We start from the raw sequence: 19,665 nt of genomic DNA on the forward strand, positions 1-19,665 counted from the left end.
CAGAAACTAGGAGAGAGACACGTAATAGATTCTCCCTCACAGCTCTCGGAAGGAACCAACCTGACCAAACACACTGATCTCAGACTTCCAGCCTCCAGGAATGTGAGACAATATGTTTTTGTAGTTTAAGCTACAGTAAGAGGCTGTAAGACTGTAAGTTAAGTAACCCAGTCTGTAGTACCTTGTTATGGCAGTCCTAGCAAACTAATCCAGCTACTTTCTTACTTATCCTGAGACACCAGCACCATCAGACTAGCTCTAGATTATAATAGCTGGCAATACAATAATACATTATGATGGAATTAACCAAACAGTAACTTTCTAATGGGCCAGCATGAGATTTAGAAAATGAATTCCCATTACTTTCCATGCAGGACAAGACTCAGTAGGGAATCTGGGCATACCCTCCCAAAGAAAACTTGGTTCTTTGGATGGATTGAGTCACTCTTATCTTAAGCTGATTTTTCCATGTCCTAATTTAGGCCCATCTATAGCTAAAATGAAGACACGTTTTTATTCATTTCACTTTTCAATGAAAATAATAAAAATGTAGGATATTAAGTTCAATTTATGCTACTTTTTTCATCTTAATATGGACCAGAGAGTCTTTGTTGCATATTTTTCAGTCTTTTAATTCTACTTTTATTATAAAACATCATTAGAATTATTTGTGACTCCATTTCATTTGGGGAACCATCCCAGGACTCTCCAGTACTTAACTTAATCCTTGGATGTTTTTACACAAATTAGACTCAGTGTTACAGACCAAAAAAGGAAAGATCTCTTTTATGAATGGAACCCAGAGATCATGGGCTATGGACCTATCGCTAAGTTTCTATTCATTTTTCCTCTTTAGTACAGCTGTGCTCCAAGTTATTTTTAGCACCTTTTAAAAGACAGAAAACCATTGTAGGATGCATGTTAAGCCCTAGGTGCAGAAAATACCCATTTGGCATCAGGCCTTGGCCAAGTATAAGAAAAGGTTAGGACACATATTTTTAAATAATGAAGATGGTAAAGAAATATCTCATAGTGTTTTAAAAAAGATTTTTCTGCTCTAGGAATATGTGGTGATTGATGGAGAGAGAAAGTCCTGCTCAGCAGCAAGCTGGGAGAGACCGCCACCCTCAGTGAACTTGGATGCTCTAGAATCCCAAGAGAACGCTACGGCTCAGTAGGGTGGCTTTGGGCAACATTAAAATGAAGTAATCAGACTTACCTCAAGGGGGTTTATGATAACTAAAATGTGGTAATCACCCAAACCCAACAGGGGCTCAAAGACTGGAATGATTTCTATTGATTCGCACGATCTGACCCCTGGCTCCCTCTCTGATTTCCCCTCCCACTAGCCATCCCCTTGTTCACGGTACTCTTGCTTAGTGGCCAAATGTCATCCTGCTTTAGGGCCTTTGCACTTGCTGTGGCCTCTGCCATGTATTCCTTCTGCTACATAACCCCATGGCATTCTTCTTCATGTCAATCCCAACAGGCCTTGTTCAAACATTACCACCTCAGAGGCTACCCTATCGAAAAGAGCATTCTTGTCACTATCTCCCTACAGCTTTATTTATGCCCTAGCATTTATCGCTATCTTACATCACATAATTTTTTTAGTGTGCTTCTATGAATACCCCTAGAGTGTAAGCTCCATAAGGGTAAAGATTTTGTGTTGCTCATTGCTATATCCTGAGGCCTAGAACAGTGCTTGCCATGTTATTTGTGCTCAGCATGTATTTCTTGAATGAATGAATGAATGAATGAATGGACTTCCTATCAGGTCTTGCTTAGAATTTTTAACCAGTCTCCACTACAAGTCTGTTCTCATTTCACCACTTTTGAAAACTTTAAACTGCTGAACTATTTAAATTCAGTCCCACAAGTTTGAGGTGTGCTCAGCTCTGATGTCAGCGTACATGGCTTTCCAGCACTTGCAATAGCTAGACTCATAAACCCTCTCCTAATCCGTCTTTAACCAGAGGGTTCCTTAGGACTTTCCTTTCCAGCATTCCATTCTTGCTTGGAAGCAGCACATAGAACATTAAACATGATGATGCATTTGTCGTGCTCAGCTGGTGCTGGGCACCAAAAATTTCTTAATAAATATTAATTTTTCTAATGTTATTATGAGGATGTATCCAAAAGGATCTCTAAACATTCAGAAATATACAGAGATGGGGAGAAGCGGGGGAAAGAATGCACATTTTTCTCATCCATCAGCTCTAGAACAATCCTGAATGGCTTCCCACAGGAAAGGGAATGCTGTCAGGCACAGCCTCTTCCTCAGAATTCAGTTTCACTTTTACCCTGTTCTTGCAGGTCCTACAAAATGGCTCAGAGGCTAAGCAGAAATAAAACGGACAATGATGAGAGGGAAGGGTGGCATTCCTTTACATCGTTAACTTAATCTGATTCTAGAAAAAAGTTGGGCTTTGGTGTCAAGAAAGGGAGAGGGTCCTGCTCTCTTTGAATTGATGGGCTCTTGTTTTGAATCTGGCTTTATTCTTGAACCCCCGTATTTCTGCTGGCTTTCTCTTAAGTACAGTAGAAAACCAGCCTAAAGAGAGGCAATTACCACACAGCATTTCTTGCTTCAGAGCAGTAAGAGGATGTGTAGTTTTACAGGTTGGTATACAGCTTAAAAATTCTTGTAATCCTGCCCATGAAGTTTGTGTCCAAACTGTGCTCTCTCTCCCAACAAATGTGCTGCCATCACCTTTGTGACATGTTGCTGACGCTTGACCTTATGTGTTCTGTCTACACACAAACTAGTGACATCCAACATTTATTGTATACAACGTGCCAGGCACCATTCTGAGTGTTTTAAGTACATTTCCTCATTTAACCTGCAATACCTCCCATCAGGAAGGCACACTTACTCTACCCATTTCATGGAGGGGAACACCAAGGCACAGAGTTTAGTCAGTAACTTGCCCGAGGTCATTCATGGAGAAGTGACCTCTGAGATTCAAACCCTTGTCTGGCTCAAGAACCTGCCTGCCCAGCACTCCACTCTCCTGCCTCTGAAACTGCGGGGAAGCAGCTGGAGAAGGAGAATTGCGGGGGAGTCAAAGGCAAGTGCTTTTTAAAATTGACACCGCCTCTCCCTTTGCCTTTAATTGCAGTGTTCTGAATCACCACAACTCTGGCGGCTTAGCAGCTAGAAACGGGATCCACAGCAGCCTCTGTGTAGACAGAACGAGCTTCCCGGGGCCTCTCCCAAAAGCATCTGTGCAGTTCCTGGACGTGTTGAGGGTCTAGAAAAGTGGGGAAGACGGGGCTCTGATATCAAACGTCACCAAGGTAGCCCTCTGAGACCAGACACGGCCTCTCTGAGCAGCATGATTGTACCCTTCACCTCTGCCTTCAATACTATATCGGTGACCCTAATATACAAATATTATATATATATTACATATTATATATTTCATATTTAAAACCACCTTTAGAATCAATGAAGCAAAACAGGCTGCAATCATTTCCTCTTTCATTTTCAACCCTAATGACCATTTCAGAATCCTCAGCAGATTACCCCACACATCAGAAGGAAATGAAATGAAAAAGTCGGGAGGATGAGTTTGGATACGTGAGGAATGGAACCCGTCACTAGGCTTCTTTTCTGGTGAGCTTGCCTACAACTGAAAAACTCTCTGGCCTCTGACCCTGAATGGCCTTTATCTTACCACAGGTTAATGGGTAAATTCCTCCCCAGAGGAAATCGCTCTAAGAAGCCATGTTCCAACTGGCAAGCGTGGAGAGAGCTGTCACTTTTGTAAGTCGGAATAAACACTGCCCTGTGGCTCATCCGTGCTTAGGGTCTAATGGAGCAGAATATATAGCCTTTCAGAATTCCTGCTAAACAGAAGTGAAAGGACAGAGTTCAAAAGGGACACCTTTTCCCAAGGCAGAGGTGGCAATTTTCACCTCCAAGCACACTGGTTTCTTCTAAGGGAGCTGCTTTATCATGGTTTCTGGCCTAAAAAGCACCACATGCAAAAGAAGTGAAGAAAGGCAGAGCTAATCTCAAACTGAGACGTGGAATTTTTTCCCCTTATTAAAATAATCAGAAAAGAGTTTATAAGAACATTGAGCTTAATGTTCTAGCCCTACAGCTACTACACCTAATAGGAGTTGAGATTCTCTCTCCAAGCAATTGTCCTGGCACATGTGAAATTGATGATGTATATTTCTTTGGATGGGTAACTCAATCTCAGAATATTCCGGTGAGTCTTAAAGATCCTTAACCAGGGAAATGGCATGCACTGACTTTTAATCCATTTATATTCTAATTTCCTCTCAGCATGTGGAGGCAGGTCAATAAATTTTCATTAGAAATAATGAAGACCAACCAATAAGTCAAAGACTAACATTTGTCTTAGATTTGAAAATAAATTATATTTATATTTTTGAAAGAAAGGAGAGATAGAAAATATCAGATTCAATACTTTAGACAGACCACAAATTAAACTGTAAGACTATAAGTGACCAGGTAGTAAATTTTAGAGTACCGTGCTCTAAGAAAATTAAGATGATAAAAAGTGATAAAAAACGAACGCTGTAGCTGGCCCCTGTGTCTATGAGGAATTAATTAAAATTGAACTAAGGCTCTCTCAAGCTTGAAAACAGCAGGTGACTGAGCTCTCCCTTTACTATGAATTAAGAAGAAATTTTAGTAATCTGAAAATCTTTGCAGTTTCACACCCCGGTCTCTGCCCTCCTACTTTCTATCAGCAACAGCTTCTTGGGGCCTGGTATGCTGACAGTTTCCACCCAAGCTTTATCAGTTTGCCTTTTGAAAGAGTCACAAGCTCATACAAATAGCCTGTGTTTAAAAGTTAGTTATTAACAATTTGAAAGACATTTTTACACAGCAGCTCTGTTTCTCGAGCGGTTAGGCTCTCTGGCTAGCCCACAACGCCCACTTCGTCATTACTCATTGCCGTAATTCTGGCTCCTGACAACAGTATAAAAAAGGAGAAATGGGAGGATGAGACCTGGAGGTCGCCCTGTCTTGGGCCGGTCTGGGAGTCCCACTGAGTCACCGCTCACTTCTGGCCCAGGGAAGGCACAGCTAAGGTAGGTCTAGCATTTCAGATCCTCTGTGTCTGTTAATTCCTGAACTGAGTGAGTTTATGTGGGGTGGGAGGGAGTGTTGTCATGGGGGAAGTCAGGTAACATGGACAAGAAGAGCGGCTTTTTAAACTTTTTAGCTGGAAAACAGAATTTTATACAGCATCCCACCATATCATATAGATATTATGTTCTGAATAAGTGGGAACAGGAGTGACAAGGGCTCTGAGCCCTGCCCTATTAATTTCCTCCTACCCCCTGAAGTGGCCCTTGAGAGCTCCCCACAGACCGCTGTGCTACCAGGTTTGAAAGCCACTGAGCTTGATGACCACTGGTGTCCCTTCCCATAGAAAACCCTCTGTGAAGGGAGATGGACCAGGACCCCGAGTGTGTTGGGACTCCCACAGCAGTGCCCCGAAGTGCCTGCCCACTCGGAAGATGCCCTTACAACAAGCCTGGGTAGAGCTGGGTAGAAATCAAAATGTGTCACCTTCTCCATACCCCTATCTGTATATCAGGGGTAGATGAGAGTATTCGCATACTGCACTGGGTTCTGAGAATTTAAGTAAAAGAGACCAAGGATCAGACACATCTAACGCAGTGCCTGATCTATAGACGGTACTGGATAAATGGTCTCTTCTGTGATTTTATTATTCTTTTCTAGCTTTTGTTCAAAATAACATTCTATACATGATGTAAGTAAATTTCTTTGACACACTCATTTATTGCTCCTTGTAAAGAGCCTAACTTAAACTTCTTAAAAGTTATGAGTGCCTGAAGGCACAGAGTCACTCATACACGAATGCATTCATTCCCTCAGTGAACATCTATTGAATGCCGGCTCTGTGTCAGTCACGTGGGATACAAAGACCCTCAAGGAGTGGAGGAGACAGACAAGTCAACAGAAAGTAACAGTGTAGGCAGTAGAGCGATAGCAGAGGTAAGCACTGGTTCTGTACATCTCTGAGGAGTACTCTTTTGACAGTGGGGACTGGAGTCTTGACTTGAAGGCCCACCAGGGTGGGGTGACTGAATCTTGAAGAATGCATCGAGTGGAGGCTGGCAATGCAGGTGAAGAAGTGTCTACCGGGCAGTGGATACAGCAGGTACAAATGCCGGGACCCATGGAGGCAGGTGGGAGGGATGGCAGGGAGCCATGGGGGGTGATTGCAAGTGGTTCCGTAAGCAGTGACTGCAGGTAAGATGGAGAGATGTGGGATCACGCAGAGATGGAGAGAGACAAGCTGGATAGGAAGGCAGGGCCCAGATCTCAAAGTTCCTTTTATGAAACACTACGAAGGCTGAATTTTATACTAAAGGTCATGGGAGTCTTTGAAGGGTCTTAAACAGGGTCCTGGCCACAGAGTAGAAGATGTATTAGATGCTCCCTAGTTGAGGCCACTTGCTTGGACTAGAAAAAGGAGATCCTCTGAAGGGACGCAGCTCTGAGCCCATGTACCAGACTCAAGGGTTGAGAGTGGATTAGATGTCTGCCTTCACTCTGCCCCTCAGCCAGGTGATTTTGTGCAGTGTACAAACTGCACAGCTGCAAGGCAGTACCCCAGGCAGGAGGACGGGTTGAGAGTTCTGTCAGAACAATGGTAGAGGCCATGAAATGAAAAGAAAGCTATAGGAATAAGAGGTGTTTGGAAGAGAGAAATATACAGACTTGGTCATGAGTTGAGACAGAAGAAGGGGTCATGGGTGGCACCGAGGTACTGGGCTTGACTGGGTGGGCAGAGGTACCAGTAATCATGGTTAAAAATCCAGAAGGAGTACCAGCTTTCGGGAAAAGCCGATCAACTCTGTTTTGGATAGGCTGCCTTTGTGGTTTCATGGAACATCCAGCTGGAAATGTCCAATAGACTGTTGGATATATGGTTTGAAGTATGGATAAGACATACTGCCTAGTAATGTACATATGGGAGTCATCAATATGCAAAAAAAGAGCTGAAGTTATGGGGATTAGGATCACTCAGGCTATGGGTAGACTAGAAAAGGTAAGAATTTATCAAAGATTTCATTTTAATCATTTATCTTTCGCTGACAGCATCTGCAATGAATTGTAGGTGGAATAATGACCACTACACTTCCTTCTTTGTTTTTTTCTTTTCTTTTCTTCTATTTTTTCATTAAAAAGAATTTTTATGTCCGGAGTTGTGGTACTTGCCGTTTGAAAACCTGACCTTAAGTTTCCTTAGAGAGAAAAAATTGACTTTCCCCATCAAAGCCTGTTTAAACCTTAGCTGTGAGGGTGCAGGGAACCAAACACTTAAATAGTTTCTGGAAATGTGCCTTTGTCTTTTGAATCTGATCTGTGATTGTGTTGAAATGAACCTGATGACTTTGGCATTAGGCATCTTAGGAGGTGCTGTGTGTTTCTGGCTAAATCTGAGTTATTACTATAAAAAAAAGAAACTGGAGAAACTAATTGGAAAAAAGAAGCTAAGCAATACCATGAATTGCAGAATTTCCAGGCAAAATGGTGTTTCAATACCAACACTTTTCTATCACCACCAATTAGAACAAATGCAAGAAGGCAGCTGAGATTGGAAATAAAATATTATCTGGCCTCGAAGCTTGATTGGGATGCAGTCCCTTGTAGCCACAAGCTAATACAGAAGTGTTAGCAGAACCACATTCCAATGGATTCTTAAGCAAGGTGTCTGGAATTGTTAATATACAACAATAGTAAAGACCCTGTTCTAATAATGTAGATGTAATAATAAGAAAATAAATCCTTAACTATCTTTCATTTATTTATTCATTCAATCTACAAGGATTTACTGAATGCATTTTATGTGGCAGGTATCCTTAAGCCCCATATGCCCCCTCACTAAATCTTTCATTATATTGGCCACTGGATTTGCCTTCATGATTTTCTATGTCATAAACCTCAGTGGAAATGCCTGCTATATATATTCCAAGAGAATTCTTTTACTTGTCTGATGGAGTTTCCCATTAGTTGTCTATTGTCTAAGTAATATGATAGTTTCTTTTCAAGAGTACTAGCTTTCTAGGCATTTTTCTAATACAAGGGAAAGGTATCATTGATTCATATGTAATAAGCCCATCTATTTAAGAGGAAAATAAGCCCAGTGCTCATGTCCAGATAACTGGTGGGAAACAGCTTTTTATCTTTTGTGTATCTGGGGAGCTAATTGCTGATTTCGCAGAATAGGGTCAGTGAAGGCAAGTGTAATACCAGCTATGTTGTGGCCATTCATCATTTTGATATGGTAATTATGTTCTCAAAGCTCAAACACTTCATTGGAAGAGGTAGTGACATCAGAATCACTCTCCATGGGAAAGAAATGACCCAGTCCTGGCAAGGGAGGTGGCCTCAGCAAAGGCCAGCTGACACGTAGGAATACAGCTGGAAAAATCACAGTGTGCCACATATTCATAGATTAGTAGGGAGTTTGTGTCCATCAGAAAACAGTTCTCCCGAAACACCTAACTCTTTTAGTGTGGATGACATCCTTCAGGTTAACTGCATGATCAAACAGCTAAGCAGAGGGAGGAGAGCTTCAAGCTCAAGTGTGAGGAGATATTGCCAAATGCACATTTATCAGGAATAAACATAAAGCAATTCACACAAGGCATCTTGGTTAAAGGGAAATGATTTAATTGTAAAAGGTTAGCTTTATACATTGTTCAGGAAAGCATCTATTGTATAAACAACCTAATATCCAGCATAATTTTTTTGGTCTAGGTAAACCATTAGATCCCCTTTTTGTATTTATGCTATGCAGTTTTTATCCCAGAGATATGCATGTAATTTTGCTAGCCAGTAGTATTCTTTAGATTTTCAAATTCTAAATTCTGCTCTATGAGGAGGTAAAACCATGAAGGGAGATATCTTTAGCTACCCAAGTGTTTCTCCTTCATTGGAGCCTGTTTGCCATTCTGGAATGTGTGGATGGAGAGTTTTGCATGTGAATAGGTCCAGGGCAGATGGTAACCTGAGGAAGCAACTTCAAGAGAGACACAAGTAAGAAATGAAGGTTCTGATTGTATATAAAGTAGGTATGTCTGTGGCAAGGCGGAGATACAGAGTTACCTAGACAAGGGAAAAACAATAGGGCCATTTTGGAGAAGTAATTCCCCCAAATTTATTCAGTCATTTGTTGAGTCTGTTTACCAGGCATTATTTATCACCTGGCTTCCATCTTCACAGCTCTCTACCAGGCATTAGTTTTGAACCTGGAGACACCAAATAATCAAGGCCCAGCTGACTGCAACCCAGGTCACTTGTATGGCTACTCTGTGTATAGATTCTTCTTGATCTGCAGGAGGGAGATGCTTTCTAATTTAGGTAATAGGTTGAACTTGTATAATAGTTAACTGGTTTTATTTTAAATAATTTCCTTTGAGATGGGTAAAAATATTTTCTTACAGAAAAAATTCCCTCCCAGATTGGTCCTCCCTCTTCTTTTCATAGAATTAAAGCAATTTGGCTTTTAAGATAGAAATAACTTACTAAAAATTTTTTTCTTTTTGACTCCATTTGACAAACCTGGTTGTTTTCTTTATAAAAGCACATTTGGGGACTAACAAGAACCTGCTGTATAAAAAAATAATTAAAATAAAATTCAAAAATTCAAGAAAAAAAAAAAAGCACATTTGGGGACTTCCCTGGTGGTCCAGCAGTTAAGACTCCATGCTCCCAATGCAGGGGGCCCAGGTTCGATTCCTGGTCAGGGAACTAGATCTCGCATGCCACAACTAAAGATCCCGCACGACGCAACGAAGATCCCACACCGGGCAATGAAGATCCCGTGTGCCTGCAACTAAGACCCGGTGCAGATAAATAAATAAATAAATAAATATAAATAAATATTAAAACAAAAAACAAAAGGTAATCCAAATTCTTTATAAGCATTCGTTAAATAAATATAATTTAAAAAAAAAAGCACATTTGAACTCTCCTGTATCTTTCCTTAGCCTCATTCATCAGTCCTGATAAAGCTAATGTTCTCCCTTGCTCTTGACCTACTAATACAGGATGCAATCAACTCAGGCATCTTTGTTCTTATGGTACACATGCAATATTTTAAATTTGAAATGGGTTCCCTTGAAAGAATAAACAATCTTTTTTGAAGGTCTCTTTGGAGTTGTTTATTACAGAGCTGTCTGGACATAGGGAAATGGCCTAAGCACCCTTTATGGCCCCATTCAGCCCTCGTGGACTCTAATTTTAAGCAGGCATTTTTGTAACTTTCTTGACTGAGTTCAGTGTGTTCATTTCACTACAGTGAACAGCTTTACACATGATCGTATCTAGTATTAGGAGAAGATGATACTGTTGGGGATATATGTATATGTATAGCTGATTCACTCTGTTATAAAGCAGAAACTAACACACCATTGTAAAGCAATTATACTCCAATAATGATGTTAAAAAAAAAAAGCAAATAAAAAAAAAAGAGAGAAGATGATACTGAAAACGGTGACTTTTCATTCATCCACGGGTTCATTCAACAGACACTTACTGAGGAAGTCTAAAGGCCAGACTCTAAGAGCTCAGCATACAAAGAAGAGTAAGACGCAGCCACTACCCTCGCTAGGGAGACAGAAATGTAAACGAATAATTGCCATCCGTGTGAGGAGCACACTAATGGTAGTACACATCGGTACAATGGTGGGCCCCAGGAGAGGGTAATAATCAGAAGGGACTTGACTGAGCCTTCCCAAGCAGAATTACTTCCTGTTGTTTCCTGATTTTTATGGTGCCCCAATGATAAATGTGCAATAACAGAGAATCACTCTTCAAACCAATTTCTCAAGTACCAAAATATAACACTGTGTTCTGGAAAGTAGGACAGCTGTAATCACTCCTCCACTTATATCGCTTGCTGCAACTAAAGCGGAAGAACTGCTTCGTGCAAACATGCATTTTGTACCTTTGCTGAAGAATGGATGTGATCTGCTTGCAGAAATCTTCTCCATTTTGAGAAAACTCCTTTAGGTTCTTGTATACTTTATTATACTGAAAAAGATGCACAGAGGGATTATGAGCACTTCCAAAGACTGAACTCCTATAAATTCAGAATGCTGCTGTAATGATGACTGTCGTTGTAAATGATCATGCAGCTACAGAATGCACACCTTTTGGGTGAGTTCTTAAAATAAAGATGAAGTCTCTTCTGCATGGATGTGAAAGATCCTGGAGAACTTTTCAAAAATAAAGCTGGTCTACCTGTCTCTTCTTAAGCCAAATGCAAACAATTCAACAGCGGGGTGCATCTGGATTCCTGTCACCCCTATTATTCCCAGGAAGGCTAAAAGTACATTCTGAAATACACTGCATATTCCCCGCAAATTCCAAAATACTATCCCTGGACCTCATGACAAACCCTGAACCATTAAAGTGAGTACTTCTTGGCTGAGATAGAAAACGTAAGTGAATAATTTGGTAATAAAATTTCTCCTAGGCCCCTCTATGTCTCATTTAACTCTAGTAATAAGAATGTTATAATAATGAGTTGAACATTTTGGTTGAACCAAACCTTATAAATTTATCTATATATTAATTTAGCCTGTAGACACAAAAATTCCAGTCAAAAGATTTTGTCATGTGACTTAGAACTCCACAATGTTATTCTGAAAATTGTATTGGTGAGGCTAGACATTGATGACAATAGATTTTAAGTGCCCAGATGGAGAGGGCAAGTGTCAATTGATTTTGCTGCTTCCCTGACACAGAGTGGGTGAGTGAGGTGATCAAGTCTCAAACACACTGTCTCAACGTTTCCATCTGGGGGATGCGATAGCCTGTCACATTTTTCAAAATAAGATTGTACACAAGAGGATGCAAATTCTGTGTAGACTGAGTGCCGTGTGGTGGCTCTTTGTTCATACAATGAGCCAGCCTCTTCCAGCCCTCAAATGTCTCGGGCATGCTGCTGGTCACTTGTTGAGAAGGGGAAAGGGAAGGAAACTCACACTTCCTGAGCACCTACTATGGGGCAGGCATGTTCCCATTATATGAATCCTCAGAGCTGAGGCAACCTTTCAGCTATAGCACCTGGAGTAAGCAGCTAGCAGAGTAGCAAAGAGGACATAGGGCACAGAGGTAGAAAGACCTAAAGAAATGACCTAAGCCAGGTCCCTACCTTCAGGGGTGGAACCAACCAATACCTAGGATGTAGAAACATAATCCTATAGCTACCAAATCTTTTTCTCTTTATGCAGTAGTTTAACTTTCCCCTGAATTTAACACAGAAAGCCATGGCAGGATTTGGTAGACACACAATAGGAGCAAACAGCTTCATTGAAACTGCCTGGGACACAAAAACAACTGTGAGAGGGCAAAGCTCTTTAGAAGGACATTGTTAACTCCTAAAGCAAGGTTTGCAAAAATTCGGTGCCTATAGGCACCTGGATGAGGGAGGAGCAGGATGGGGGCAGTGAACTGGAGAGACAGCTGCCACAACAACTCTGGACCATGGACCAGCTTTTTTTGTGCAAAAAAGCTGAAATGAGGATTGGTATCTGAAACATAATTTTTAAAATTTTGCAGCAAACAATTCACAAAATTTTAAACTCTTTGCCAAGCAAGCAAAACATACCTGTAGTGCAATCCAAGTGTAGCCTCCGTCATGAAGAAATGATTCTCCTCTGAGGCATGAGAGTAAAATCACTATTGGGCAACCAAGCTTTCTCATTTTCATTTCCACAAACATAAGTTGTCATCTATGAATGATGTGATACTTTCAGGCCTCCTCCCTCCCCTTACAAGTACAATGGAAGAGTTTGGTAAGCATTTTTAAATTGTTTAGCTTTTTTGTTTACTCCTTTGTTACCTAAACACTTTCACTAAATTGTCCCTTAAGGCTTTTATGTTCTTCCCATAACACCAAATAACATCCAATAAAACATACCTAAGTATCATGAGAAGAAAAGAGACATGTTTAGCAGGCACATGCCCCTGGAATAAAGTCATTTCTCAGCCCCTCTCACCCTGAGGTGTAGTAGTCATGGGACTAAATGCTTCCCAAAGAGGTATGGGTGAAAGTTTTGTGTTGGGTTTTAGTGAAAGTTCCTTCCTCCTGTTTCCTGAAACCTGGACTTAAAATGACAGCTGATGCCGTAAGGTGATCTTGAGGATGGATGCCACATGCTAAGATCTTAGATCAGAAAGAGAGGAAGAGCCTGGGTCCCTGATGCCCTGGGGGCCACTGCAGAAGCCCCCAGCTCTCTACTTTTGGACTTATTTTACGCATGAGAGAAATGTAACAGTAGGTTTTTTTAAAAGCCACTTTTACTTTGGGTTTTCTAAATATGCAGCTAAACGTAGTTCCAACTCATACACAGTCTTTTAACTTTTTATTTTAAACTATGAAACATTTTTATGTTTTATAAATAATAATGATACAAACAATAATTATGATACACATTATATTCTCACTACCTAAGTTACAGAGATATCGACGCTTTGCTTCTGCTCTTTTTAAATAACAATTTTTCCTTTTAATAATTTCTTTGACTATTCTTGCACATTTATTCTTCCATATCAACATTTATCTAATTATAATTTTAAAAATCCCTGTTGAGATCCTAAGTGGAATCGCATTACATCTATATATCTCAATTTGAGGGAATTAACTTTTTTATGGTATTTAGACTTCCCACCCAAGGGCAGAGTAAGTCTTTTCATTTGTTCAAATCTTATTTCATGTTCAATAAAATTTTATGGTTTTCTTTATAGGTCCTGTAGCATTCTTATTTACTTAGAAATATCTCACAGTATTACACACTATTAAGCTATTTTTTAAAATAGTGTCTTACTTGTTTCTCTCTCCAGCTTACACCAAAACAGAAACAAAGACCCAACAAAAATATCAGGGGGCCATGTGCAGGAGAGAAAGATTTGGATGCATGCTTGCAAAGTGAATTTTTCTGTTCTCAAACTCTGTAAGGCTGGGGCTGGGAGAAGACGAAGCAGAGAGTTGGATGGAAGGATGCCTTCCGAGCAGCAGAGAGAAGAAACTCCCATCAGGAAAACTAGGAGGGGAGGGAAGGGACTCTGAGATGAGCTGTCTTAGGACGTGGACCCCCATCAGCCCACCATCACCAGAAGAGGCGATTTGCATCCAATAGTCCTGGGGAAAGAATGGGGTGCCTCAGATACCATGTATGAGGATGGGGACAGGTAGGGGAAACCTTGCCCCTAACCAAAGTGGAAATGAGCAGAACCAGTTGAGAATTTTTCCCTGTCCTGGGGCTGCAGGGGCTACTGCATTTCCCAAACTTATCAAGCCATCAAAACTCTCCAAGACACATTTTTAAAATACTATCTCCACAGGACTAGTTCTAGGAAGCCAGGAAGCCCGGAAAGTTTATAAACCAATGATTCAAAACTCGATTGCTTTCAGAGGAGAGTGGGTGAGCTTTGGCAGTATGGAGACCGCCTGTCTTTCCCTAAGGCATTCAGATTCAACTTCTTTAAGCAAGAATCTGCTCAAACCAAGCATATCTAATGGCATCAGTTGCCCCTGGGGCTCCCAGTTTTGGATTTGGGGAGGATTTTCCTGTCATTTAATAGGCTAGTACTTCCTAATTTTTTTCACATCATGGTATACATGGAAAATGATATTTGTACTGGAACAATGTGGTAAATGGACAAAGTTGTTCAAGGTAGAGGCAACTGGCCCATGAGCTCAGCCCCCCCAGCTACACCCCACCTGTAACTCATCCCCCAGACCCCTGGGCACTTGTGTGCCCAGGTACACACAAGTCAGGAAGTTCTTCAATACATTATGTTGTTGTTAACTCAATGATCATAAGAATGGGATGTTCTGCTTATTACAGCAATGGGGAGAATCTTTATCGTTGACTCTACATATAATGTACTGGACACTCCACGACAAACCCTGATCCAGACTGAGATAAAGGTGACATCAATAAATAAAAGAGCGACTAAGAATAGTTCCTTTATTTCAGCATAACCCCTTTTTTAGATTCAATGATTCTGTACCTTTCATCTTGTACCATGTACTCAGACTTGAAGACAAAAGCTGTCTTGCAAAAGCAGACTTGCATAAACATCAAAGCAGACCCCAGAGACCATCTCATCCAGTGTGTGTGTGTGTGTGTGTGTGTGTGTGTGTGTGTAATCAGAAAATCTTAGAACTTATCTGCTTTGAGGGGATGAAGTCTCTTGACCTTGGCTTTGGCTCTCCTTCTCCTCTCCCATCTTTCTTCCCCACCCCACTCTCACCCAGCACAGGGGTCTCTGAAGGGATTCCATGGAGCACAGTTTGGAAACCACTGAAGTCCAATCCTCTTATTTTATAGTTAAGGCCGAAACAGCGAAAGATAACCTCATTAGTTAGAGACAGAACTGTGATAAGAAATGTTAAGTGAGCAAATCAACTAGAGAATCTATTAGAAATAAATATATTTATAAATAGCTAATCAGTATAATCACACTAAGTGTACTCAGAGTGGTATTACCTTTCAGTATTATGAGCAGTGCAGATCGCTCCCCAATGTCATCAACCAGCACAGAAGGCTTTGCTCTACCCAGAGTCGTGGAAGATGAATTTTTCCTGTTTTTTTTCCCACCTATTGAGCTTTTGAATACCCCACCCCCTACCAAATATTCATTCCAGGAAAGAACCTACTGTTGATCTTACATCTCCATTTGAATTTATATTAACATGCTGCTTTTCCCTAAGGTCATTAATTACTAGGAAAAAACGACATGTTTTTTTTTTTCCCCTGATAAAGGGATTGCAGGCTGGTGGAGAAATATGTGGGATCTTTCTGAGAACCTAAAAATCCTTTCAGGTAGATAACTAATGTACACAGACATGTCCCATTCTGCCATTAAGAAAATGCTTCTGCCCAGCACTTATAAGCAAATTCTGTCGGATAAATATTATCGTTACGAAAAAGTTAGTAACCTAGGCAATTGGCACGTGAAATGATTAGATGTCTTGTGAACAACAAAAAATTCACTTTATCAGCCTTGGCCTAGCTGCTCTTTCTGACTTTCCATGATTTGAATGATTAAGAAGGTTAAATTCAATCACTCTAGAAAAATCCATTTTCATTCTAGGTGCAAGTATGAAAAGTTTGCTTTTTTTTTTTTTTTTTTTTTTTGGTGGGCGGGGGATAATGATGATCCTCATAGTGTTAAACAAACCATGATGTTCTACTTAAATTTGATCAAATAAGCTTTTGTTGGATGCCTTTCACATGCCAGGCACTGTGCTACTGATTTCATGTGGTGTAATATCTCTAAGTACTGCTTTTGTAAACTAAGAAATTGTATTTATTAGGCACCTGGGGAATATTTAGAATCTCCACGGCAGGCTGTCACAGATTGTGAGATACATTAAAGAACACAGCCTACTTCATCCTCTTCTCCTCTTACTTTACAGATGAGGAAACAGAGGCCCACAAAATGTGAAACGGCACGTCCCACATCTCACTGATGCGCACTGCGGATGCTGTGGGCCGACATCCACGCCAGACCCAAGCTGCCTCCTTATCTCTGCAGTGTCCCAGCACCCCTCAGGAGCCATGGACCATTGCCCCAGCATCTTTTATATTAGTGCCAGTTAATATCTTCTGACCCAGGCTGAGCCACGGAAATGGGATGCTCAGGTTGGCGTCTGAAGCAGGCTGAAGGAGCAGCCCCACAGTACTGTTTCAACAGCTGATGAAGTTAAGAGGAGAGGCTGACTATGGGGACCCAGGGAAGCCTGCTTCGACAGGTCCCTACCTGGATACTGAAGGAGTGAGTAAAAGCAAAACCTTGGTTAGAGTTAATTATTTGCCCTTGATTTCTATGGCGTTGTTTCTTAGGAAGGTGCTATTTTTTTTTTTTTTTTAATGATTAGATTATTTCATTTGGAGATAATCTGATCCTGTTTCCTTACACATGGATCTGTAAATGATTTCCTTTGGCATATTTTGAGGATTAGAAACTAAGCTCACAGGCATTAAGGCATCAAGGCCCAGAGCCAATTCTTCTCTTTTGCAAAAAGAGAACTTTTAAAAATCTCCTTCAAATAAGCTCTGACTTTCTCAAGATTAGTTAAAAGTCCTACACAGCATTCAAGCAATCTGTGTGCTACCCTGGTGACTGATAATTTGTGCATAGACACTAACCCAGCTCTTTGAGGTAGAATGGCCCAGCTATCAGGTTATCTTGCTCATTGGAGCATGACCTAAAAGAAGAGGTTGTTAAATTTTTTTCTGGAGTCTGGTGAGACCTATTTTACTCAGAAAAATATTTTCAAATGCATAAAACAAACTAACAGGATTATAAAGGAAACTAATTATATTGATATATGTTTTATAAAATATAATTTTAAATCATATATTATATGCTTTTTAATTAACATACTAAATAATGAGTCTTAAGAATTACCCAATTTTCTAAGTCACACTGAGTGTGAGTAAACAGTATTTCTAGATATCTGTAAACAAATGTAATGTTATATAAAAATATAAGTGATTTTTATTAGTTACAAAGTCACAGACACTGCAGTTGTACTAGGGCTTGCTGCTTATATTCAAAATCGGCGGAAATTCTACATTGCAGTTAGAAACTAACACAAATACATAGGTCATGCTTTTCCCATTGAAGGTCACACAAACCACTGTTTCCATATGTGGATCCACTGGGGTAGACCAAGTTAAGAACTGTAGCTAAGCTAAGGCCTTATGAATTAGTTGTGTTCCGTGTAACCCTAGAGACTCATGAAATGGAATATTTTGCAGAAAGTTAAAGCTTTGCGTTCTTTTTGGTTTCTTCATGAAACTACCTGTTTCATGAAGCATTCTTTTGCAGTCCACTCCCTTGTTTTATTCTGTTGCCAAACTGCAGCCTCGTCTTCACACAGCCTTGTGGCCCAAGCGCAAACTAGGACCGCACCGGGAAATCAACTTGAACACTTGCTGAAGATGAAACAATTGCAAATAAATAAAGGTTCTGTGACTTCAGAGGATTCAGAAACCCTGGCTGAAGGAATATCCTCCCACTCTCGACTACGTTTGGTGGCAGTGGGCCCAGAAAGATGACTTTCAAGTTTGGAGACAAGGACAGGAGTCCTTGGGGCAATAGTTCAGCATAGGGAAAAGGACTCCACATGTCAGGGAGGGAGCAGTAAGCCGACATAGAGATATGGTGATGGGTTGTCTTAGGAGCTGCTCAAAGGAAATATTTCTCCTAGTTCCAGGTCTGAAGTCAGCCTTAGAAAGGGATATTAGACTTTTGGTTTTTAGTTTCTGTTTTTGTTTTAACTTATCCTGGCTTCAGTTTTCCTCTCCACTATCTCACTCTTCCCTTGGTCTTGATTTCTTCTTTGGTGACCGTTGGTGCCAAGGTTTTGCTTCCACTTATCCCATCCCCGTCCCGCTCGCTCACCCTATACAAAAACATTATCGCTAACCTATCAGGAGAAAGGAGAGGAGTCAACATTTTAGTAAGGGAGCAAATGCAAGGAGTGAAGAATAAACAAACAACAAATACATAAACGAGAAAAGACTTTTTGAAAAGTTATCTGTTAGCTTACCAAGAGAGACAAGATTGGGGTGGAGGAAATCAAAGGGAGGAGTTTTCGCCCTTAAAATCTGTATACAGCCATATTGTTGGAATTTCTTTTTACCTTAGACACATGTTACTATTGTGTTCTTTTTGGTTTTTTTTTTTTTTTTTACGATTTTTAAACTTATTTATTTATTTATTTATTTTGGTTGCACCAGGTCTTAGTTGCGGCAGGCAGACTTTTTTTTTTTTTTTTTTTTACAAGAGTTAAACAAACTGACACCAAGCATTGTAAGTGGGTGACCACAACAAAAGCAACAATGATTGCAATTACCAAACACGAAACACACTCATACTGTGTCATAATATTGACATTCAGTCCAGTAATCCTCCACTGTAACAGCTCCTTTACTTTGCAGTGAAAATTGATTTGGATATTTTTTGCCTCTGAGACTATTGTGTTTTTAAAAAGTAAAAGTAGGCAGAGCCTGCTACTACGCTGTCATTATTAATATCACTAGCCACCATGACTTTATCTCATTTAGCTCGTCTGATTCCTGAACTCATTCCGTGGGATGGTGGATACAGTTTCATCTTTGCTAAGCCTGTGCTTTCCACATCCATTGAATAAACACAAACGAAACCAATAATTCTCTGTTGATCTTTTTCTTTATGGTTTTATTGCAGCCCCTGTTTATCTGCTCCTCCACCTTTTTTTTGTTTGTTTGTTTTTAATAAAATACTTGAAGGATGAATGCAACCCCTTGCTTCTGATGTCACCAGTTTTAGTTTTTTGGCACCATTTCTTGGGATAACACACTGACAATCTTTGATTACTTTATTTCCTCCCCCCTCCACCCTTTATTTTAATTGCTCCTCATTTCCTAAATTACATCTCTGCTCTTGCAGCTAAGGACCTCACAATTTGACCAACCTTCTATTTTTGGTACCACTCCCAGGATTGAAACAAACACGTTGGTAAACATGTCCAACGACCACCGCAGGGCGGACAGAGTGCGGAGTCTGTACTTCCTCCCTCGGGCCTTGCAGTTCTGGGCTCTAAATTATATGGGAAAATACGCAAAACCCTT

The 19,665-nt window shown here is 40.5% G+C and overlaps 1 protein-coding gene across 3 annotated transcripts in view; it reads right to left on the minus strand.

The window, feature by feature from the left end:
* NOSTRIN (nitric oxide synthase trafficking) overlaps positions 1-19,665 on the minus strand; it is a 57,022-nt gene that overhangs the window by 36,860 nt on the left and 497 nt on the right. For all 3 annotated transcript variants that reach the window (XM_068543946.1, XM_068543945.1, XM_068543943.1), the window contains exon 2: positions 10,974-11,059. In XM_068543946.1, coding sequence (XP_068400047.1) covers positions 10,974-11,059 — 86 coding nt within the window. The remainder of the gene's footprint in view (positions 1-10,973; positions 11,060-19,665) is intronic.

The sequence above is a fragment of the Eschrichtius robustus genome, chromosome 5 (assembly GCF_028021215.1).
Source record: "Eschrichtius robustus isolate mEscRob2 chromosome 5, mEscRob2.pri, whole genome shotgun sequence".
Taxonomy (NCBI): Eukaryota; Metazoa; Chordata; class Mammalia; order Artiodactyla; family Eschrichtiidae; genus Eschrichtius; species Eschrichtius robustus.